The 26,107-nt window shown below is 38.9% G+C and overlaps 1 protein-coding gene across 2 annotated transcripts in view; it reads left to right on the forward strand.

The window, feature by feature from the left end:
- Window positions 1-26,107, forward strand: part of grik2 (glutamate receptor, ionotropic, kainate 2) — a 269,503-nt gene that overhangs the window by 191,379 nt on the left and 52,017 nt on the right. For both annotated transcript variants that reach the window (XM_060922148.1, XM_060922149.1), the window contains exons 11-14: window positions 624-830; window positions 4,364-4,587; window positions 15,179-15,297; window positions 20,797-21,014. In XM_060922148.1, coding sequence (XP_060778131.1) covers window positions 624-830; window positions 4,364-4,587; window positions 15,179-15,297; window positions 20,797-21,014 — 768 coding nt within the window. The remainder of the gene's footprint in view (window positions 1-623; window positions 831-4,363; window positions 4,588-15,178; window positions 15,298-20,796; window positions 21,015-26,107) is intronic.

The following is a 26,107-nucleotide window of genomic DNA, read 5'->3' on the forward strand; positions in this document are numbered from 1 at the left end:
ATGTGAAGTTCTCACATGAATAATTTGTGTTCACATTTAGTTGAGTTCACACATGTAATTTCAGAGCATAATGTACCTTCACATGTTTTTCATATGGTCACATATTCAAATTATCCCGTGAAATGCGTGTGATTTTTCTGTCACTTTTCTGTTTACTGCTTGGTCTCATACACTGAAAGAGAGAGAGAGAGCAATACAGCTGTTGATTCCTAACAAAATGAATCAGCTGTATCCGGTTCCACTCACCACAGTATCAGCACATCATATTTTATTTTGGAGTGGACGGAGTGGCTCTAAGATGCACCTGTGGTCCTCACTGTGAAGTGAGTGGTAGAGTGGGTGGATTACCTCTTATTATGGTCACTGCCTCCTGGTTTTTTTTTTTCCTTTTGATACTGTGTGTGTGCATATGTGCATGCATGTGTGTGCGCGCGCGTGTGTGTGTGTGTGTGTGTGTGTGTGTGCGCGTGTGTGTGAACACATCTCCTTTAATAGCAATGGGGTTTCCATTCCTCTTGTGCCAGTGTAAGTTCATGCAAGCAAACCTCAAAGCCCTGTCAGACACACATCAACATCTTCTCTCACATGGTGAGTAGAGCTCAGAGCTGCCTCTCACTCTGCAGGAGGAGCCCTATGTGATGTTCAAGAAGTCAGACAAGCCTCTGCATGGTAACGATCGTTTCGAGGGATACTGCATTGACCTGCTGCGGGAGCTCGCCAACATCCTAGGCTTTGTCTATGAGGTGCGGCTCGTTGAAGATGGCAAGTACGGTGCACAGGAGGAGAGCACGGGCCAGTGGAATGGCCTGGTGCGCGAGCTCATGGACCATGTGAGTTTCATCCTTTGTGCAATACACAACAGAAACTTATTGACTTATCCCAATGCAAGGCTGTTCTAACTGTGCAGGAAATGCTGATTCTACTGCCTTTAATGATTGTGGGTGAACTGCATGTGCAATATGAGTCAAGTTGAGAATGTAGTAATGGGAGAAACTCGAGCAGAAGCTGCAGACAGCATACAAAGTGAAGCGAATTTCCAAACACACACACACACACACACACACACACACACACACACACACACACACACACACACACACACAATTAAACCCAGATTAAAAAAGAGCTCTACACAGGCAGAAAAATAACAGTCTTTGCATAGCCAATATCTAACAGCTGACCCCATTACCGAAACACAGCAGTCCTTCTGCTTATCTCAATGCATTCAATACAATTCAAACATTCATATAATTCTTTTTGACAGTTGATCTACTGATCACATACTTATTTTGTACCATGCAAACAATCTATGTCGTTAAAGTCAAAGGAGCAGGTAAAAAGGAGATGCTGATCAGTTTCTCATCATTTCCCCCTTTCCCTGTTTATCCTGGGGTTTTTTTTAAACACGTCAAACGTCATAGCTAACAGTCTAGGAGGGGTTGATGTGGGCTCCATGCCTGTGCATTTCCTCTCCCCAGATATGAGCATGACAGATTCTAACTGGCCCAGACAGGCTTCCAGCAGTCTGCAGTCTGCAATTTCTAGAGAAATAGAAAATGCATTGAAGTGTAGGATATTAAAAATATCCCATCAAAGGAGTGACTGAAAAACAAGAGGTGGAAAAAAAGAAAGGAGCAAGACAGCACATGATTACACTTTGCATCAATTTATACTTCCTATGAGAGCAGTTACAAACAATCTAATTATTTACATTACACAGCCTAATATATAATGATCTAAATAAGCAGATGGTTTGTAGTTAGAATTCATTTGCAACCCTGATTCAAAAAAAGTTGGGACAAAGTACAAATTGTAAATAAAAACGGAATGCAGTAATTTACAAATCTCAAAAACTGATATTGTATTCACAATAGAACATAGACAACATATCAAATGCCGCAAGTGAGACATTTTGAAATTTCATGCCAAATATTGGCTCATTTGAAATTTCATGACAGCAACACATCTCAAAAAAGTTGGGACAGGGACAATAAAAGGCTGGAAAAGTTGAAGGTACAAAAAAGGAACAGCTGGAGGACCAAATTGCAACTCATTAGGTCAATTGGCAATAGGTCATTAACATGACTGGGTATAAAAAGAGCATCTTGGAGTGGCAGCGGCTCTCAGAAGTAAAGATGGGAAGAGGATCACCAATCCCCCTAATTCTGCACTGACAAATAGTGGAGCAATATCAGAAAGGAGTTCGACAGTGTAAAATTGCAAAGAGTTTGAACATATCATCATCTACAGTGCATAATATCATCAAAAGATTCAGAGAATCTGGAAGAATCTCTGTGCGTAAGGGTCAAGGCCGGAAAACCATACTGGGTGCCCGTGATCTTCGGGCCCTTAGACGGCACTGCATCACATACAGGCATGCTTCTGTATTGGAAATCACAAAACGGGCTCAGGAATATTTCCAGAGAACATTATCTGTGAACACAATTCACCGTGCCATCCGCCGCTGTCAGCTAAAACTCTATAGTTCAAAGAAGAAGCCATATCTAAATATGATCCAGAAGCGCAGACGTCTTCTCTGGGCCAAGGCTCGTTTAAAATGGACTGTGGCAAAGTGGAAAACTGTTCTGTGGTCAGACGAATCAAAAGTTGAAGTTCTTTATGGAAATCAGGGATGCTGTGTCATTCGGACTAAAGAGGAGAAGGACGACCCAAGTTGTTATCAGCGCTCAGTTCAGAAGCCTGCATCTCTGATGGTATGGGGTTGCATTAGTGCATGTGGCATGGGCAGCTTACACATCTGGAAAGACACCATCAATGCTGAAAGGTATATCCAGGTTCTAGAGCAACATATGCTCCCATCCAGACGACGTCTCTTTCAGGGAAGACCTTGCATTTTCCAACATGACGATGCCAAACCACATACTGCATCAATTACAGCATCATGGCTGCATAGAAGAAGGGTCCGGGTACTGAACTGGCCAGCCTGCAGTCCAGATCTTTCACCCATAGAAAACATTTGGCGCATCATAAAACGGAAGATACGACAAAAAAGACCTAAGACAGTTGAGCAACTAGAATCCTACATTAGACAAGAATGGGTTAACATTCCTATCCCTAAACTTGAGCAACTTGTCTCCTCAGTCCCCAGACGTTTACAGACTGTTGTAAAGAGAAAAGGGGATGTCTCACAGTGGTAAACATGGCCTTGTCCCAACTTTTTTGAGATGTGTTGTTGTTATGAAATTTAAAATCACCTAATTTTTCTCTCTAAATGATACATTTTCTCAGTTTAAACATTTGATATGTCATCTATGTTCTATTCTGAATAAAATATGGAATTTTGAAACTTCCACATCATTGCATTCCATTTGTATTTACAATTTGTACTTTGTCCCAACTTTTTTGGAATCGGGATTGTAATTTAGAATGATGTATGGCAGGTTTTACTGTTTTATTATTAGATAAAGGCTATCTATCTATCTATCTATCTATCTATCTATCTATCTATCTATCTATCTATCTATCTATCTATCTATCTATCTATCTATCTATCTCTCTCAATCAATCAATCAATCAATCAATCAATCAATCAATCAATCAATCAATCAATCAATCAATCAGTCACAGGGTGTCCCATACCGGTAAGTTCATCATAGGAGAAAAATTAAAAACTGCAAAACAAAGGCTTTTAATTTCAGAACTTCCTCAGTATGTTCTCTTTGGCTTCAATTTCCTATGAGCAGAATTATTTGGATCCATTGCTCAGATATATCATGGTGTGTAAAAATATGAAAAATAATTAAAATATTATCTATCTATCTATCTATCTATCTATCTATCTATCTATCTATCTATCTATCTATCTATCTATCTATCTATACATACATACATACATACATACATACATACATACATACACACTGGCCTTATGGGACACTCCATAGATTAATAAGTGTCAGTGTAGAATCACATCAATTGACCTTCAGTGGTGATAACTATTATCAGCTTAATTACTGTATTATAAATACAAGCTTTATACCAAATGAAAATTGTGCATTCAGTTCGACATTATTCACAAAATAGCCCAATGCATATTCTCACAGGGTGTTTAATACTACAGTTTAAACATGAGAGAAACCGGTTCTTAGCTATGAGAATTGCTGTACACTGAACACTTCACTAACTGCTGAGCCAGTTGCAGCTAAATCAAGCTTTGGAGAGAAAAGAATGAGAAAGAAAAAGAAGAGCATGAAGGAGGGGGGCTTTAAATTAAAACTTAAGTGCTTTGGGACAGTTGGTGGGGTGTAAAGGTTCTGTTTTCTTAATTTGATTGCCTCTAAATACTTCCTCCAGCCCTGATGGACTGCATATCACTCTTCTGCCATGTCTTTTGCATTGACAGAAAGCTGATCTTGCAGTGGCTCCCCTAGCCATCACCTACGTGCGGGAGAAAGTCATCGATTTCTCTAAGCCCTTCATGACACTGGGGATAAGTATTCTGTACCGCAAACCCAACGGCACCAACCCGGGGGTGTTCTCCTTCCTCAACCCTCTCTCCCCTGACATCTGGATGTATATTCTGCTGGCTTACTTGGGTGTCAGTTGTGTGCTGTTTGTCATAGCCAGGTAACATGTCAGTTCTCAGCCACACATGCAGACATAAGTCCACATTTTAACCTCATTCCATTAATAGACTAATCTATGACTAAAAGCATCTTCCCTTGATCTATTACTATTACATTTTAAGCTTCAAACCCCATTCACTTTAGCTGTAGCTTCACTGCCTTTGGCTAGGGATGAAAGAAAATGTTCAAATGCTGAAAGAACATTCTTCCAGTGTTCACACTGATATGCACTATAAGAACAGGCCAAATCCTCAGGGAGGAGCCTCCTCTGATAGAGCACAAGAGGAAGAAATCCTGCTACTGTGAACAGCACAAAAGAGAGAGGTGACTCCTCTGACCCAGACTGAGAAAGTGAGTGAGCTGAGTCCTTTTTGGACAGTACACTAGGGGATGTTAAATGATTCCTCCACTTTCTCATTCTATTTATAATGACAAGCTGCTGCTTGTAATGCTTAGCAGCCAAAGCTCAATAGCACAAATCACACAAGAAAACATGTGCAATAAAAAAGTGTGCATGAATGCAAGAGGCAGAGAGAGAGAGAGAGAGAGAGAGAGAGAGAGAGAATGGGAATACTTGAGTGTAGGTGTGAGTTCGAGTGTTTGGCATTTCCTGGTGTGAATGGCAACCTTCCTCATCCCTCGCCGTTTCCTAGTGTCTCCAGCTTTTGTTTGCTTTTCTCTTTGGATGTTTCCACACTCTGCTTCAAATGTCCTTGGCCACGTCTTTTGTGATTACTGGAATGCATGCGTATTTCAAGCTGATAATCTTCACTCATGTTTCTGTGCTTGTATCCTAAAATAGTGGAAATATAAGCAGATAAAGAGAACAAAAACGGGAAAATGTTATGATATTAAGAACCAATTATTGATAAGTATGCAGCTGCATGACATAGACATTGGTTGACTGTGCATGCTGTCAAATATATTATGAAACACAGATTAAAATCCAAGTTATTGGCACATGCAGACTTCCTCTTTAAACAAAGCCATTATATGAAACAGCTCCAACACCAAACCTATATGATAATATAATGTATAGACCAGATCAGTATCAGCTGGTATCATTCCCAACTTGGCACTAGAGGCATTCAGATATATCAGCAGAAATACTCTTTTTCAAAGCGTCACTTGAATATATCTTCTAAATAGCATGTAATTCTCAGCCCTTCACAGATGATGGAAGGAAATTTGGTAGCACTTTTTATGAAACTCACATTAAAAAGAAATCATAATAACTGTGATTATAATTCTTTGTGGGGCGGCACGGTGGTGTAGTGGTTAGTGCTGTCGCCTCACAGCAAGAAGGTCCAGGTTCGAGCCCCGTGGCCGGCGAGGGCCTTTCTGTGTGGAGTTTGCATGTTCTCCCCGTGTCCGCGTGGGTTTCCTCCGGGTGCTCCGGTTTCCCCCACAGTCCAAAGACATGCAGGTTAGGTTAACTGGCGACTCTAAATTGACCGTAGGTGTGAGTGTGAATGGTTGTCTGTGACGTGTCAGCCCTGTGATGACCTGGCGACTTGTCCAGGGTGTACCCTGCCTTTCGCCCGTAGTCAGCTGGGATAGGCTCCAGCTTGCCTGCGACCCTGTAGAACAGGATAAAGCGGCTACAGATAATGAGATGAGATGAGATGAGATGAGATGAGATGAGATAATGAGATGAGATGAGATAATTCTTTGTCCACTGAGAATGATTCGTTGTGAGCATTTTTATTAGATCTAATAATGCCTCAAAAAGCTCTAATAATGTGCTGTTGATAATTCCTTAATAACATATGTATGACAGTTGTTACTGTTCATTATAAGGCCACATGAAGAGTTTGGTTCCAAACCGCAATAAGCACTATTTTAAATAAATAAATAAATAAATAAATAAATGCCCGCCAAAAGAAGTTTGGCATTTGATTGCAAATCAAAATGACAAAATCAGTTTTCTGCAAAATGTGATATCTGCCATGTTTCTCTGCATTGTACAGTGGCGCTTGAAAGTTTGTGAACCCTTTAGAATTTTCTATATTTCTGCATAAACAGGACCTAAAACATCAGTAGATTTTCACACAAGTCCTAAAAGTAGATAAAGAGAACCCAGTTAAACAAATGAGACAAAAATATTATACTTGGTCATTTATTTACTGAGGAAAATGATCCAATATTACATATCTGTGAGTGGCAAAATTATGTGAACCTCGAGGATTAGCAGTTAATTTGAAGGTGAAATTAGAGTCAGGTGTTTTCAATCAATGGGATGACAATCAGGTGTGAGTGGGCACCCTGTTTTATTTAAAGAACAGGGATCTATCAAAGTCTGATCTTCACAACACATTGTGGAAGTGCATCATGGCACGAACAAAAGAGATTTCTGAGGACCTCAGAAAAAGCGTTGTTGATGCTCATCAGGCTGGAAAAGGTTACAAAGCCATCTCTAAAGAGTTTGGACTTCACCAATCCACAGTCAGACAGACTGTGTACAAATGGAGGAAATTCAAGACCATTGTTACCCTCCCCAGGAGTGGTCAACCAACAAAGATCACTCCAAGAGCAAGGCGTGTAATAGTTGGCGAGGTCACAAAGGACCCCAGGGTAACTTCTAAGTAACTGAAGGCCTCTCTCACATTGGCTAATGTTAATGTTCATGAGTCCACCATCAGGAGAACACTGAACAACAATGGTGTGCATGGCAGGGTTGCAAGGAGAAAGCCACTGCTCTCCAAAAAGAACATTGCTGCTCATCTGCAGTTTGCTAAAGATCATGTGGACAAGCCAGAAGGCTATTGGAAAAATGTCTTGAGGACGGATGAGACCAAAATAGAACTTTTTGGTTTAAATGAGATGCGTTATGTTTGGAGAAAGGAAAACACTGCATTCCAGCATGAGAACCTTATCCCATCTGTGAAACATGGTGGTGGTAGTATCATGGTTTGGGCCTGTTTTGCTGCATCTGGGCCAGGACGGCTTGCCATCATTGATGGAACAATGAATTCTGAATTATACCAGCGAATTCTAAAGGAAAATGTCAGGACATCTGTCCATGAACTGAATCTCAAGAGAAGGTGGGTCATGCAGCAAGACAATGACCCTAAGCACACAAGTTGTTCTACCAAAGAATGGTTAAAGAAGAATAAAGTTAATGTTTTGGAATGGCCAAGTCAAAGTCCTGACCTTAATCCAATCGAAATGTTGTGGAAGGACCTGAAGCGAGCAGTTCATGTGAGGAAACCCACCAACATCCCAGAGTTGAAGCTGTTCTGTACGGAGGAATGGGCTAAAATTCTTCCAAGCCGGTGTGCAGGACTGATCAACAGTTACCACAAACGTTTAGTTGCAGTTATTGCTGCACAAGCGGGTCACACCAGATACTAAAAGCAAAGGTTCACATACTTTTGCCACTCACAGATATGTAATATTGGATCATTTTCCTCAGTAAATAAATGACCAAGTATAATATTTTTGTCTCATTTGTTTAACTGTGTTCTCTTTATCTACTTTTAGGACTTGTGTGAAAATCTAATGATGTTTTAGGTCATATTTATACAGAAATATAGAAAATTCTAAAGGGTTCACAAACTTTCAAGCACCACTGTACATCCCCTTTCTTTCCAAAACACAACAAGCATCACGACTGATTTTCCACAGAACGTGATTTCTCCGCTCGGCCAATCACAGCACACCATTCACATATGTAAACAGTAATGTCAGCTCCCACTGATTGTCAACACTGTGGAGAATCCCCGTCTTTTAGGGAGATTTTGAACAAAATAAATGAATAACTTTGATCTAACCAAACATTCATTATCTTAATGTTTTATATTTTTATATAAACTATTTTTATATAATATTTTATATTATTCCAGGAGAGAATATGGTCCACTGTTATTTTCCACTTTGAGTGCACCTTTTTCCTCCTGGGATCTAGATATGCCACTTTATATATATATATTAGTTAGTTAGTTAGTTAGTTAGTTAGTTAGTTAGTTAGTTAGTTAGTTAGTTAGTTAGTTAGTTCGTTCGTTCGTTCGTTCGTTCGTTCGTTCGTTCGTTCGTAAAAGCGGAGTGCCCAATGAGGGTAAAATGTGTTAGTAAATAATGCCACATTATTTTTAAAAATAAGCACTGAATGAAACCCCATCTATCTTATGTAAATAAAGATAGAAATTTTGTTGTCTGGTGGTCAAGTGTTTATGAGATACGTTGCCTTGCACTTATAATCGGGTTCTCCGTGGTCACAAAAGCCATCAAAACTCAGGTCAGTGCTTTACCATTATTCTCTTAAATATGGAGCCCCGCTATGAATTTAACTGTACATGCTGTACAAGGTGTCCAAACTTCTAAATTTATTGTTCAGAATAAAAAGGTTTGTTGTTTAAAAAAAAAAGTTTCCATGCAAACACCTGACTGGGTCTATTAACACTTCTCAAAGCTTTGTGTGTAAAATCGAGTGGGGCTTGGAGACGACAAGATGAATGTAATTTGGAAATATCTGTGGTCCAATATGAGACAGTCCAAGTTCAGAGACTGTCATATGTGTAGATCAACTTTACTTCTTTTTTCTAGTTATATTTCTCTCTCTCTCTCTCTCTCTCTCTCTCACACACACACACACACACACACACACACACACACACACACACACACACACACACACACACACACACACACACATTGTTTTTATTGATGTAATGGATATATCTAATTTTGGAAAAAAAATCAGTTTTTTTCCAATGAAATTTTTTAAATCAAAATCTAGATTTGCATTTTTAATGTTATTACAACCTCAAAGTGTTATATTAAAGTTTGAAACAGAAAATAATGGTTTTCATGCAACCACTTTTTTTTTTTTTTGGTAAAGAATATACATTTTTTTTCCTCAAGTTTACCACAGTGGATTTATAGCCATTTGGAACCAAATTCTTCACATGGTGTACTGCACAACCTTTCTAACTAATACTGACCTCTGCATTTAAAATAATATATATATTTTTAAAAATCATGTAACATTTAAGTTGTAAGACACTATACACTTCATGTATGTAATGTCATGTAATATGAAAACACTTTGTTCTGGATTAGTTACAAAAACACATATAGACACAACTGAAAACTTGAACGTCAAATAAAAAAATAATAATTATGCAGCATTATTCAAGTGTATAAAATGCTCATAAAGAATCATTATCAACTTAGTTTCGAACTATAAGCACTCATGAACTTTAAAATTATTAAAACTATAAGCACAGTTATGGATATGATATATGTATGCAGTATGTATGTATGTATGAATATGAGCTTCATAGAATGTGATACTGAAATTTATCCACCTAAACAGCTAGAAGTAACTGATCTGAAAGATCTGCAAGGTTAGGGAAAACCAAGTATGTCTGATACAATGTGTAACATGGTATGCAAAACAGATTCCTTTATATTTGCCTGTGGTCATCATTTGAAACATGGTGGAGAAAAACCAAATGAAAAAGCTTCAAGTTAACTCTAAAACTTTTGGGATGGCTCAGTCCTGCTCAGTTAGCCCAGGAGTTTTATGGTTAATGCACTTGTGTTTTCCAAATGTTACTGGCGATATGATCACATAAAAGAATTACAAGCTACAACTGTCATCTAAGTTGGTTCAGAATATGCACCCATCACCATTACTGATTTAAGTTTATGCTGGGTAAGTCAAAGCAGGTAATTTTATTTTTTCACATTGCTTTACACTCGTTTGAGAGAAATGCCAAGCTTAGGCACATTAGTAAGTAGCATGTTAATCTAGCTGCAAAACCATTATAGTCTTCACAAAGACTTAACACAAGAATGCGGGTTTATTGTATGTGTCTGTGTGTACACATTTATTTGTGTGCATGTATTACTGCTTTCTGTGTATGAGCTTTAAATATGGTGTGTGTGTGTGTGTGTGTGTGTGTGTGTGTGTGTGTGTGTGTGTGTGTGTGTGTGTGTGTGTGTGTGTGTGTGAGAGAGAGAGATGGAAAGAATAGGCATTTCTGTGTGCATGAGAGAGCGCGCGAGAGAAATCACAGGGTGGCATAATGAGGCCTGGTTGAGGGTTTCCTAAGGCTTTATGCTCACTATAAGGTATTTAAAATGTGGCCTTTTGGGTGCAGTATGAAAATCAGATATGTATCTACTCAACACAGTGCTTTTTCATATAACCAGTTATTTTCATTGCTGCTATCATTGGTGTTTCCTTTTCTCACAAAGTTCCCCATTCTATTTCTTGTGACACAGGGGATGAAACAGCGGAGTAAGTCTAACATGCATTTATCAAAGCGATAAACCCCCTCGCTCCTGCCCTTATAACCCAAAGAAGTATTAGGCTGAGACTGTGAAAGCGCACCAAAGGCAATATATACTTATGTCGATTGCTGCCCATCCCTTCTCACTTTGTCTCCCCAAAGAAACTGTGAATGATGTGTCAGTCTCATCAAAGGCAAACTCATCACCAAATTGAGCAATGCATTGGTAAAAGCTACTCCATTGGAGCTAGCAAATATAGTTTGATTTAGAAAGAAACCGTTGAAGCCGTGCACAAAGTCCTGAATGCCAAACAGTTTCATCTGACTATGTTCTCAGCCGGGTTCAATTTGCTATTATGGTTGCTGCAGTGCAAACATCTCAAGCATAACAAAAGTGTGAGTGCCTGGCTGGAAGAGTAATGTTCTCTGCTGAGCTGCTGCAGGTCCTTATCAGATCTCCTTCATGTCCAGGTGGAATATGCTATAAAATAGGTTGCGGTAGAAGGGATTTAAGTGAACAAAACAGGAGACACAGGGGACTCTAAACACAGGGCAGCAAATGAACATTTTAACAAAAGAATAGTTCCACCATAAATGTAATGCCTACTTTGTATAAATTTTGAGGCTGAAGCCAAATTGGATGACTTTTTGATGTATAGCGTGCTACGCATATAGCTATCTAGACATTAGGGATGTGACCAAATAGGAGCATATTATTGGGAATTAACAGATAGTATGCTTTATAGAAATACACATATAAATAAGAGGTGCACTTTTTTATGGAAAGTTTGCCAGAAAGACGTCTCACTCAAGTGGGAGATTTATATGTGGTGCAGACTAGCAGTCAAATAATGACCATGGTCAATAACATGGAAGCACAGGATTCAGCCCTTCATCCTTAGTAAGATTTAAACAAACAAACAAACAAAAAACAGTCCAACACATTACTAGTTGAGACTAAATAGGAACTTGAGTGATGTAGCTGAGGTTGAGGAACTGTCAGAGCCAGATGTCATAGACCATGCTGCCAGTGCTAGCATTTCTACATCTGGAGTTATTTCCCAGTGTTTTTCATTGTTTCTGAATGCATAATATTAAGCAATAATAACCACCACCACAACAACAACAACAACAACAACAACAACAACAACATCAAAGCCCTTCCAGTTTAGGCCACACCCACTTTGGGTTCTGTATACAGATAGGTTCTTAGAGCAGTAGACAGACACAGATAGTGGGACTATGTTACATCCTTAATAAATAGACTGTATATTGCAGTTTTATGTACAGTATATAGAGCCATACTAATGTGAGTGACAGTGGATTTGGTTTGATTTTTTTGAGGTATAAATGTTACACCTGCCTATAATCTTCTTTCACTTATCTTCAACTGCTTTATTGAGCTTTAACATTGTCAAGGCTGAGCCAGAGTCCATCACTGGGAGAGTTATCTTTTCTACCTTAACATACAAATAAATTTATGTAAAGTGCTGTTTTTTTTTAAAGCGTCTAAGCATGTCAGCACATGGTAATGACTTTTCTACTAGGTATTGTCCTACACACTTACGAGCTCCTAGAGTCCTCTCTTTTAGGATTTGAAATAATATCCATAAAGAGTAAATTGATAAGACCAGCTCTATTTACCCCAAATAAGAAATGCATTTACTGTTTACTAGGAAAAGTGTCAATAACGCTTTATAATTACTTTGCATGCACGTACTCTCTACACTCATAATCATATATGCATTCTCTGTGCTGGAATTTAAATTGCTAAGGCAAATTGACTGGTTTTATGTTTGTTAAATCCTTGATCCTATGAAAGCGAGGTGAGCTATTAGAAGTTCTATGCCTATCAAGCTGTCAGGCTTTGAATGCTGTTTTAGCACATTGATTACTGTGGATTACTTGCGTCTTTGAATCAAGGTCATCCTTATCAAAATGTATAAATACAGCACATTTATAGTGCTGCTTTCTTGAGTAGGGGAAAATGAATATCTTGGATGAAATGCAAGACATACAACAGTATTCTGCATCTAACAGGCTTGTGTCACTCTCCCTGTTCTGCTATGACCATAACCGACTGTACGGTCAGGCCAATTCTTGTAAACAGATAAAAATGCCTAGCATTGTCATCACCCAGCCGTGCACATGTTTTCTCATTCATGGCTTATCACTCCAGATTGACCTTGCTCAAAGTTTTTCCCTCAGAGGCTCAGATGACCTGAGATTACAAAAGGTCAGCATAATTGAAACAGAGTGACAGCGAAATGGGCTTCGTTTCATTGGGAGGCTAAATCACTAAACTCCATCTCTCTCAGATGCAGGCTGCTTAGGTGTGCTCCGGGCACGTGTAGATGACAGGCTCACTATACCAGTCTGATATATTGGAAAGGTCACAATTCATTTGCAATTTGACAATCAAGCAAATCTGCTGTGAACTGTTAATGCACACAGGTTGATTTAATCTCAAGGACACTTTTAAAGACAGAATCATATGGACATTCGTGCATCTTTGAAAACTCATGAACACAGGTTATGTAACAAGTCAATTAAAAATGAATAGAAGATGGTATTTATGTAAGGAATAAAACGAGATAAACTGTTATAAGTAAATAATCAAAAACGAAGTGGTATGAAGTTAATTATTTTCCTATAGAGGCACATCCCAAAGTGTTATAGTCCTCTTAAACCAAAGCAATTATCCAGCAATTAATTTTTTTTTATGAATTAAAGAATAATACATCTAAACTTTTAGCGGATTATAGTCGCATTAATGCTATGGAACATCAGCAAGACAAGTTATATGTTACAATTTAGCTCCTGTTATAGCAGTTACAAACAGTCATTCCCTCACCAGCACATCTTTATTTTTTCCCTTTGAAGTTAATAACACAAAAATAAAATAAAATAAATCGGCTTATGTTACTGAGAATCTGGGACGTGCAAAGTCCTTTGTTCTGAAGACTCTCCCATCGTGGAAACCTATCTGCCATTACAAAGTGTTGAGCCCACAACTTTTTCCATAAATGCTAAATAAATATCTCTTTACAGAAATTTCTACCATATATCAATTATTATGCCTCTTTTTTTATTAAATAATAGCACATTTTGAATCCATTTATTATTAGTCATTATGTAGACCATCCACTATACATGTTCCAAGTTCCTATGAATTAGCTGTTTCTATAGAAATAATAACATATTACAACAAGTGCACTGATATAAACCCTTTGAATCATTTATTATACAGCTGGGACCACTGTTGAGCTGCTGTTATAGAAAAGTAATCAACACCTTCTGACCAATTAGATTCATGGATTCCAGAACACTGTGTTATAAATGGTTTTACTGAATAGTAAATATTGCTAATATATTGTAAAGGCAATGAGTAGTATGTTTAGCAGTAAACATGAGCAGTCATGTTTAGTTCGATTAATGACAGCAACTTCAGTGGGCTGATCAAAACTGTCTTTGTAAAGAGCACTACATAAAATTCCTAAAAGAACATGTAATTTTTACTTTAGCAAAAGCTTAATGTTTGTGCTTCTGTTTTCCATGACGGAAAAAAGACATTGCCATTGTCAAGACCAAACGTAGTCTTGATTGCTTACTCTTGAGTTTTTGATTACTTACTCTTGTCTTGCTCTCAGGCTCAAGATTCCTCCTAATTCTAGCACTCCAGCACAGACCAAATCAGGTCATGATGCTTAATTGTAGCCCAATCAACCTTTACTAATGCAATGTCACTTTTGTTTAACATGAATAAATGGGAAATCTTTTTTCCGCTGTGGAGAAGTGCAGCGGGAGAGAGGGAGTAGTCGAGTCCTGAGATGATGCAAAAGATCTGCCACATTTTAATAAGCTTGTAAGATTATCTGGATTATTTGATTTTCATATGGGTATAGTGATTCAGATGGCATCGATTAAATTACGGTGCCAACTGCCTTGGATGTGAATGTGTCAACATGCACAGTTCTCTGGGGAAATGAAGAGGAAGGGATTATGGTCAGAGTGAATGTGCTGTTTATATTATCTTTCACATTGAATTAGGACTTCTGCTCAGAGTTCCTGCATTCATGTGACTCTAACGTACACTAAAATACATCAGATTAATTTACCTTTCATATGTCTAACATTTAAACCACCTAAACAATGACCAGATTGATAAGAATAGACACTTAAACATAGTTTTTTAATGAACAGTTAATGTAAAAGGCCAGTGTTGATACTAATCTGTGTCTCTTTCTTTACGTATCTCTTTAGGAGGATCCTCCTTTGTTGAGTATTTTACTTTATCTATTTGTTTATTCATTTTGACTAAAAAAAAAATGTGTTCTCTTTTGCTTGCCACAGGTTTAGCCCCTACGAATGGTATAACCCCCACCCGTGCAACCCCGACTCGGACGTGGTGGAAAACAATTTCACCCTGCTAAATAGTTTCTGGTTCGGAGTTGGAGCTCTCATGCAGCAAGGTAGACGCCTCTCCCTGGCCACCCTAAGCACATGTCCCACTCTTTTGCTGGGGGTCCAAATTGCTCTTATCAGGCCCACAACCCTGCATGGGTGCCTCTGTGCATGTAGCTAGAAGCAGACTGGTTGCTAGAGGGATGGTTGTGTGAGTTTAAAAAAAGAAGTGGATGTGAATAGAGAATCTAGGTGCATCGACTTTATGCATGATTTCCTCTCTCATTATCACTATTTCCTAAGGTCCCGAGCAGGTAAGTCTAACAGCTGTGCCATAGTTTGCTGAAGAGGAAGAGACAGCACTCTGTGTTTTAGCCTGACCCAGCCTGTGGTTGTGTTTTTTTCTGACTAAAGCCTGATGCCACATCTTTTCCATTACCAAATGCTATAGTATGAAATTGAAAAAAAAAAAGGAATAAAATGGTCCTCATTTAAACGTAAATGTGGTGATTTTGTTTGGTTATTACTATATAAACAAACTGCATGTCCTTTTGTTTTATTATCAAGAATAATGTATGTTTACTAGGGAAACATAACATTCTAGAACATAAAAGAACAATGGATTATATTGTCATGCAGCATGGTGTGCATTCGCACTGCATTTGATCACTGGAACAAAGCACAGAAAGAGAAATCTGTATTCCTTTTCCATGATCTTTTGATATTTTAGTTATGTTCTTTGCAGCATCCAAATGTTTATTGCATGTAGAGAAGCTACAGCATGGGTATGCGTTGCATTTGGAGTAAAAAATAGACATTGTAAAAAGTTTCACACGTGGGAGGCAACAGTCGCTCCTCCCCTATATATTTTCAGTAAGGGTAGGCAAAGTCTTTCTTAGCTAGTAATTAAATTATCAAGCATGTAACATAGGTAGATAGCAATGCACAATTATTTCTGTTTATAAGCAGACCTGCGATCAAAGCTATTAATTATGTATGTGATTACTAACTAGAGTGATGCATTAATATTTCTACAGAACCTGACCAGCATAGATAGATTTAATTTTATAAGGCTCTATCTCCCATTCATTCTTCATATTTATAACATTAAAGTCATTATCGGTTTTCTGTTTTCAACATGTAGCCAGTTGACAAGCATGAGCTCTGTGCTTATCATGCAGAGATGAGAGTGATGTTCTATTGCTTGCTGTATGAAAGACTATGCTGAACAGCAGAAATTTTGACCTTGAATATGAGAAACAGAGAGGGCAAAAAAAAAAAAAGTCAAACTGTCAAGCACCAAGTTGTCACCTCCCATACAAAAAGACTTTAAAAAAGTAAAATGACCTTTTGAACATTGTCATATGATTAAGAATTATATGTTCTACACAATACTATCATAAAATACTGGGTAAATTGGAAACATGCTGATGTATGGTAATACCTGATAATATTTTATAAAGAACCTTGATGAACAGTGACAAAAGATACCTTGAGGATGATGATAATTTAATGAGGTCATATCGACACTTAAAATAGCATTGTGTGTGCGTATTGCGTCAGAAGATGTGGTGTCAGGCTGAAAAGCAAGGACTAGGCTTTACATTTTGTGCTGCTCTGCATGATCATCTCCATATTGAGCGAGTAGCCCTACATTGTAGAGAGGCTCCCCTGCCCATGGCTTGCCAGCCCCCAGAAAACTGTGGGATGAGGTGTTTGGACATGACGTTACCTTGGGTACATGACAGTCAGCCCCAACCAGGTTTTTTAGGTCAGGCCTGAATGTGGCCTGTTAGGATCAGAGTGGCCCCTAAAGTCGAGTGGGGAAAGGACAAAAAGTAATGTGACCCCGTTCTCTGACCTGTGGGTCTCTGTGTGTGTCTCTTGTGTCTGTTCTTTTGTCTGTTTGTCTGAGCCATTTTGGCAGTAAGCAGTGTGGACTGCAGGGTGCTTTTTAAAAGGTGATATGATTAGCTGAATCATGTCTAACTGTGCACTGACCTGAATGAAAGCATGAGGGTAGGCATGTGCTGATAATTTATAATATACAGTACCAGTCAGACGTTTGGGCACACCTTCTAATTCAATATTTTTTTTTATCTTTATGAATTAAAACTCACTTCATGCGTTAAAGTAATGATGGACGTCGGTTCTCTTTACTTAGTTGAGCGGTTCTTGACATAATATGGGTTACTACAGTTGTGGAATAGGGCTATTTACTGTATTGGTATTATTTACTATTTACTGTTTGATCTCAAACACATTAAGAAGGCAAGAAATTGCACTAATTAACTTTTGATGAGGCACAGCTGTTAACTGAAAAGCATTCCAGGTGACTACCTCATGAAGCTGGTTAAGATACAGTGGTGCTTGAAAGTTTGTGAACCCTTTAGAATTTTCTATATTTCTGCATAAATATGACCTAAAACATAATCAGATATTCACCCAAGTCCCAAAAGTAGATAAAGAGAACCCAGTTAAACAAATGAGACAAACATATTATACTTGGTCATTTATTTATTGAGGAAAATGATCCAATATTACATATCTGTGAGTGGCAAAAGTATGTGAAACTCTACAATTAGCAGTTAATTTAAAGGTGAAATTAGAGTAGGTGTTTCCAATCAATGGGATGACAATCAGGTGTGAGTGGGCACCCTGTTTTATTTAAAGAACATGGATCTATCAAAGTCTGATCTTCACAACACATGTTTGTGGAAGGGTATCATGGCACGAACAAAAGAGATTTCTGAGGACCTCAGAAAAAGCATTGTTGATGCTCATCAGGCTGGAAAAGGTTACAAAACCATTTCTAAAGAGTTTGGACTCCACCAATCCACAGTCAGACAGATTGTGTACAAATGGAGGAAATTCAAGACCATTGTTACCCTTCCCAGGAGTGGTCGACCAACAAAGATCACTCCGAGAGCAAGGCATGTAATAGTCGGCGAGGTCACAGAGGACCCCCAGGGTAACTTCCAAGCAACTGAAGGCCTCTCTCACATTGGCTAATGTTAATGTTCATGAGTCCACCATCAGGAGAACACTGAACAACAATGGTGTGCATGGCAGGGTTGCAAGGAGAAAGCCATTGTTCTCCAAAAAGAACATTGCTACTCGTCTGCGGTTTGCTAAAGATCACGTGGACAAGCCAGAAGGCTATTGAAAAAATGTTTTGTGGACAGATGAGACCAAAATAGAACTTTTTGGTTTAAATGAGAAGCATTATGTTTGAAGAAAGGAAAACACTGCATTTCAGCATAAGAACCTTATCCCATCTGTGAAACATGGTGGTGGTAGTATCATGGTTTGGGCCTGTTTTGCTGCATTTGGGCCAGGACGGCTTGCTATCATTGATGGAACAATGAATTCTGAATTATACCAGTGAATTCTAAAGGAAAATGTCAGGACATCTGTCCATGAACTGAATCTCAAGAGAAGGTGGGTCATGCAGCAAGACAATGACCCTAAGCGACCCTAAGTCGTTCTACCAAAGAATGGTTAAAGAAAAATAAAGTTAATGTTTTGGAATGGCCAAGTCAAAGTCCTGACCTTAATCCAATCGAAATGTTGTGGAAGGACCTAAAGTGAGCAGTTCATGTGAGGAAACCCACCAACATCCCCGAGTTGAAGCTGTTCTGTACGGAGGAATGGGCTGAAATTCCTCCAAGCTGGTGTGCAGGACCGATCAACAGTTACCGGAAACGTTTAGTTGCAGTTATTGCTGCACAAGGGGGTCACAGCAGATACTGAAAGCAAAGGTTCACATACTTTTGCTACTCACAGATATGTAATATTGGATCATTTTCCTCAATAAATAAATGACCAAGTATAATATTTTTGTCTCATTTGTTTAACTGGGTTCTCTTTATCTACTTTTAGGACTTGTGTGAAAATCTGATGATGTTTCAGGTCATATTTATGCAGAAATATAGAAAATTCTAAAGGGTTCACAAACTTTCAAGCACCACTGTAATGCCAATAGTGTGCAAAGCTTCATCAAGGTAAACATTTGCTACTTTGAAGAATCTAAAATATGAAACATATTTTGCTTAACACTTTTTTGTTTACCACATAATTCCATACATGTTCTATATGTTATTTCATAGATTTGATGTCTTCAGTATTGTTCTACAATGTAGAAAATAATCAAAATACAGAAAAACCTGTGAATGAGTAGGGGTGTCCAAACTTTTTACTGGTGCTATATGCTATGATATTATATTAATTTTGAGGTTAGCATGAACACCTCCAAATACTGTCACTGCCCCGGAGTTGAACCTCTCTTGCATTTTTTGATGTTGAGATCAAGGATATTCCATGACACAGCTGTCTTCAACTTTATTTTCACCACCACAACACATGTCCTTCATCGTGAAGTCAATCCCATGATCAGTCTGAAAACATGGCAGACAGGACTGACACTGTCACCGACACAGTTCCAAATAATGCATATGACATAAAAAATAAATTAAACAAAAAATTATTAATGTGGGGTTTCTTTACATTTTACTCAATAGTTTTATGCTAATCTCAAATGCTCCTATATTTAGCTTCCAATCAAGGTATTGATACTTAAAAGGCAAGTTGTTTTTATGTAGGTTAAGAAGATAAATATAAATATCATAAACTCTGATAAAAGATAAGGAATAAAAGAGAACTGATGCAAATGTATAGTGATATGAAAATGTTATATCAGCACATGTCTACAATTCCAGAGAGACTGTTACTTAGGATTACTATTGGTATTAGTATTTGTCCAGTTATCTCACATTCATGAGTCAGTTTCCTTTAGGGAACAATGAGATCACAGCAGCTAAACTGTAATTGTGTAATTCACCATGCAGAAACCATGTGGGCAGAGGTCTGGACCTGGATTCGCTGTCATGTCCAAACTCTGGGCTTGAATGATGGGTTACTAGTCAGACTGTGAGAAAGTCAGAGTGGAACCTGATTGAATCACAAACAAAGCTCAGCCCTGATTCACAGGAAGCACATCTTTCCCACAGTCCATTATTTACTGACTTTACTGAATGCACAAAACCAAAGCTTATAGGCGCTTCTTTATGCTTGAGAAAAGTGCTCTCTGACCCTTACTACTCTTCAGCTACAAAATCCCATTCTTTCCCCTTCCTAACCCTCTTCTGACATACCCCCACTTCTCCTGCATGAAAGTTTAAAGAAAGCAATGAAGCTAATGTTCAGAGAATATTGTTTAAGAAAAGTTAAAGGGTGAAAGTACCATTTTATTCCAGCTTCATATGAGCCTTATTACTGTTTAGAATATAATAGAATGCAGGCGCAGTGTTAGATAAACACAAGTAAACTTCTTTCATGTCTATGATTTATTTTTTTAGGATCACTACAGAGCAAGTACACAGTTAGCATGGTTGTTTCTCCCAAATTATGATGGTTTATGTATTAGCAGTTTTATCCTTGCCCTGCAGCTCTACTCTGCTCTGCAGCGGGGTGCTCAGACAAAACCACGTCTGGTTCCTCATGGGCAGACCCTCTCTAACCCTGATGCCAATCCTTCTCTGACTACTCTCTCTGCTCCTCTCTACTAGGATCTGAACTCATGCCCAAAGCCCTTTCCACCAGGATAGTAGGAGGTATTTGGTGGTTTTTCACCCTCATCATCATCTCCTCTTACACGGCTAACTTGGCCGCTTTCCTCACGGTGGAGAGGATGGAGTCTCCCATCGATTCAGCTGATGACCTCGCCAAACAGACCAAAATTGAATATGGTGTGGTAGAGGATGGCTCCACAATGACCTTCTTTAAAGTGAGTACAAATGTGTTAAACTTCCAACCAAAGAGTAAATGGTATTGATTCCATTTACATTCTGAATGAACATCTCAGTGAAAATTTGTAAACTCTACTTCCCTAGATTATTTGTGTAGATATATAATATTACAGATTTGGACCTTTTATCAATCTTACGCTGTTAGAAACTGAGCTTATGTCTGCGTAATGCATCTATGTATACCTTATATGTATGGCGATTGCATGCACCTATGCTGAATATCGAGAATTCTTTCACATCTGTAGTATACTTAAAAAATATTTCAGCCCTGATTGTGGCATAGTGGTGCAGCTCCAGGGTCTCGGGTTCAATCCTGAACTCCGGTGGCATTTCAGTGCACATTCTTTCTGTGTCTCTGTGGGTTTGCTCTGGGTGCTCCACTTTCCTCCCACTCTCCAAAAGCCATGTTGGTAGGTGAATTAGCAACTGGCCCCTCAGAGTGAATGAATGTGCTCATGATGTCCTGCAATGGACTGGCTTCTCGTCTCGAGTGAATTCCTGCCTCATGCTGATCAGATCCTGATCAAGATAAAGCAGTTACTGAAAGTGAATGATTGTGGCCCAGAATTTTCTTGTGCAATGTAATAGATTGTGTGCTCAAATAATGGGTATGCTGCAGGTGTTTTACAAAGAATAGTTGTGTGAATTATATCGCATGCAAATTAGGAGGAAACAATATGTAAAAACAGTTTTGTGTGCAGTGAATGTTCTCAGGAGCTATGGCAAGTTCTGATCTCATAGACACCCAGGTTAACATGCAGTGAATGATGGGAGTGATATTGGATAGGTGACAAGACTTATCTTAAATATGTGGAAATAACCATGTATGTACACATTTGGGTTTTTTGAATGTGGTGTTATAAGAAGCAAAAAGGAAAACACAATACACTGGAATTTAATTTTGAGTATTTAATATGCTCCAAAACATTGTATAAATAATCTGTAGATTCGTTGATTCAGAGAACTGGTTCTGACTTTTTTGAATCACCATGGTCTGTCTTGAGCATAAGTGCACTACATGCTGTTCAGCTCAGTGCAGTGTTAAGTTCTGTCTAGCATGTAGGCATCATGGCAGACTTGCATGTAATCCCGGAATCATGTGAAACGTTCACTGCTATGCATAAATTATTATTACAGTAGCAGTATTTTAGCTAATAGTCCACTGATTGGGGTTGATGCCTGCTGTGGATTTGAGATTACTCATTACTAGCTCACATTCGCTGAAGGAGAGATATGAAACACATGGTGAGCTCTGTGCCAGCAGGGGAAATCTTTCCTATCTGCAAGATCTTGTGTCCTTCTTTCCCTATTCCACTCTCCTTTACTCTCTACAAAAGTGGAGTGACTTTAAGGTTCATGTGCATATAAAAAAGAACACTGCAGCCATCAAACACTAGAGAAGACATTTTGCCATGGCGTGAGTTTCAAATACTTTCATAAAAGACGAATGGGCATAACATCAAGGGCAGATTTTACATGCAGTATAGGCTATGTCTGATGAAATTCTTCTCAGTTGCTAGAAACTTACATTTCATGTTTAGCCTGGTCATGAAAACCCTGCTGAAATGTAGCCACACTGTAGCATTTATTGACACAGGGGCAGTAAATGTAATGAGAGCTTTTTTTCGCCCTAAGCATGACCACTTTTGCAGGTGCTGATTTATTGATGAATTGATAGTCTGTAAGGCTGATTGACAGCTGGATGAACTGACTAATAAGCCACTAAAGTGAGCTGAGAGTATTGAGTGAACATATTTCTTTGTTGCTGTACAGCCAGTCAGTGCTTCCCTCAGTGAAAATAACTTTTCTGCTAACAGAAATAAATTACATACACTTACGTACTGAATGGAACAACAACAGAAATCCCTGCAGTTTATGAAATTAATGGGTTAGATTTACTCAACAAAACAGATGACTAATGATACCTGATTATGGAAATGTCAGTATGGGATATACTGTGAAACCGAAAATGAGGTGACACACACACACACACACACACACCAGTTTGAGCTCTCCATCGAAAAACAATGAATTATTCAGGTGAAGAATCTCTGGCATACTATTATTGGATCTGGCTTGTGAAATGTCATTGTGTGGCTACTGTGGGGGGAAAGGTCTTATGTCAACAGATGAAAGAAATTTCTACAGTCAGACCCTTATTATTACAGTCATTTTGTGTTTCTTACTCAGTGGTTCTGGGGTTTCAAATCTGACAGGTGTGAATATTGGGTACCTCATTGTTTATTCACAGAGCAAGTGAAATGAACAGACCTACTATCTGTTTACTGAAGTTCCTCTATTGATCAAGTTAAAAAAATTATATCTATCTATCTATAGACAGACAGACAGACAGACAGACAGACACACACACACACACACACACACACACACACACACACACACACAGTTATCTTGCACATTTCAAATCATCTTTACTGTTCTGCCAAAGAAGACAAGGCAGTCTGGCTTCAAATAATAGAGAGGCATTTGTATGATAAACTCCATGTCCATCATACCCAGCCAATCTCTCAGTTAGATGTGTGTGATTAGTGGAGATGATTCTTTAAAAACTACAGGTACTAAGCTTTTTAAAATGTTTAATTATTTTATTTTTTTAATAGCAACACTTCATAGATAAACACACACACACACACACACACACACACACACACACACACAAAAACCCACTTACAGTGGTGCTTGAATGTTTGTGAACCCTTTAGAATTTTCTATATTTCTGTATAAATATGACCTAAAACATCATTAGATTTTCACACAAGTCCTAAAAGTAGATAAAGAGAACACAGTTAAACAAATGAGACAAAAATATTATACTTGGTCATTTATTTATTGAGGAAAATGATCCAATATTACATATCTGTGAGTGGCAAAAGTATGTGAACCTTTGCTTTCAGTATCTGGTATGACCCCCTTGTGCAGCAATAACTGCAACTAAACGTTTCTGGTAACTGTTGATCAGTCCTGCACACCGGCTTGGAGGAATTTTACCCCATTCCTCTGTATAGAACAGCTTCAACTCTGGGATGTTGGTGGGTTTCCTCACATGAACTGCTCGCTTCAGGTCCTTCCACAACCTTTCAATTGGATTAAGGTCAGGACTTTGACTTGGCCATTCCAAAACATTAACTTTATTCTTCTTTAACCATTCTTTGGTAGAACGACTTGTGTGCTTAGGGTCGTTGTCTTGCTGCATGACCCACCTTCTCTTGAGATTCAGTTCATGGACAGATGTCCTGACATTTTCCTTTAGAATTCACTGGTATAATTCAGAATTCATTGTTCCATCAATGATGGCAAGCCGTCCTGGCCCAGATGCAGCAAAACAGGCCCAAACCATGATACTACCACCACCATGTTTCACAGATGGGATAAGGTTCTTATGCTGGAATGCAGTGTTTTCCTTTCTCCAAACATAACACTTCTCATTTAAACCAAAAGTTCTATTTTGGTCTCATCTGTCCACAAAACATTTTTCCAATAGCCTTCTGGCTTGTCCACGTGATCTTTAGCAAACTGCAGACGAGCAGCAGTGTTCTTTTTGGAGAACAGTGGCTTTCTCCTTACAACCCTGCCATGCACATCATTGTCATATATGGCCCTTTTCCACTACCCTTTTTCAGCTCACTTCAGCTCACTTCAGCCCGACACGGCTCGCATTTCGACTACCTCAGAGCAGCACGACTCAGCTCGCTTCAGCCCTACTGAGCACCCAAAACTCGCATGGTTTTGCAGTGAGGCTGAAGCGAGCCAAACCAAGCCGAGTGGGGTTAGGGGTGTGAGGAGACACTCCCCTGTGCACTGATTGGTGAGGAGGAGTGTCCTCACATGCCCACACACGCCCCGCGAGCACGATGGGATCTGTAAACACCGTAAACCCGGAAGAAGAAGAATTACGAATTACGAGAATTTCTGAAGCCTTATGCGCCTCGCCTCATCTATACGCTCTTGCCAGTATCTGCTGGCGTTGTCGGTGACAACAAGCCACAGCACCAAGACCAGCAACACTAACGACTCCATGTCCTCCATGTTTATTGTTTACTCTCCGGGTCGTGAGACTACTGATGTCACTGTTTGCGCCGCCTAACGACATCACGTGACGTCCACCCACTTTCGCTAACTCCGCCCAATGTGTCCACCCACTTCCAGCCAGCACGGTTCAGCGCGGTTGTAGTCGAAATGCAACTCCAACAGCCCCACTTAGCTCGACTCAGCCCAACTCAGCACGGCACGGCTCAGCCCAACTCAGCCGCATTGGTAGTGGAAAAGCGGCATTAGTGTTCTCCTGATGGTATGAACATGAACATTAGCCAATGTGAGAGAGGCCTTCAGTTGCTTAGAAGTTACCCTGGGGTCCTTTGTGACCTTGCCGACTATTACATGCCTTGCTCTTGGAGTGATCTTTGTTGGTCGACCACTCTTGGGGAGGGTAACAATGGTCTTGAATTTCCTCCATTTGTACACAATCTGTCTGACTGTGGATTGGTGGAGTCCAAACTCTTTCGAGATGGTTTTGTAACTTTTTCCAGCCTAATGAGCATCAACAACGCTTTTTCTGAGGTCCTCAGAAGCCTCCTTTGTTCGTGCCATGATGCACTTCCACAAACGTGTTGTGAAGATCAGACTTTGATAGATCCCTGTTCTTTAAATAAAACAGGGTGCCCACTCACACCTGATTGTTATCCCATTGATTGAAAACACCTGACTCTAATTCACCTTCAAATTAACTGCTAATCCTAGAGGTTCACATACTTTTGCCACTCACAGATATGTAATATCATATATATTCCTTTTCCTCAATAAATAAATGACCAAGTATAATTTTTTTGTCTCATTTGTTTAACTGGGTTTTCTTTATCTACTTTTAGGACTTGTGTGAACATCTTATGATGTTTTAGGTCATATTTATGCAGAAATATAGAAAATTCTAAAAGGTTCACAAACTTTCAAGCACCACTGCATGTTGTAAACACAATGCACACACACACACACACACCAATAAATATAATAAAATCAATCCTAACAAAAGAACAAATCAGCCAATTGTTTCTAT

Source organism: Neoarius graeffei, chromosome 5 (assembly GCF_027579695.1).
Source record: "Neoarius graeffei isolate fNeoGra1 chromosome 5, fNeoGra1.pri, whole genome shotgun sequence".
NCBI classification, from domain to species: Eukaryota; Metazoa; Chordata; class Actinopteri; order Siluriformes; family Ariidae; genus Neoarius; species Neoarius graeffei.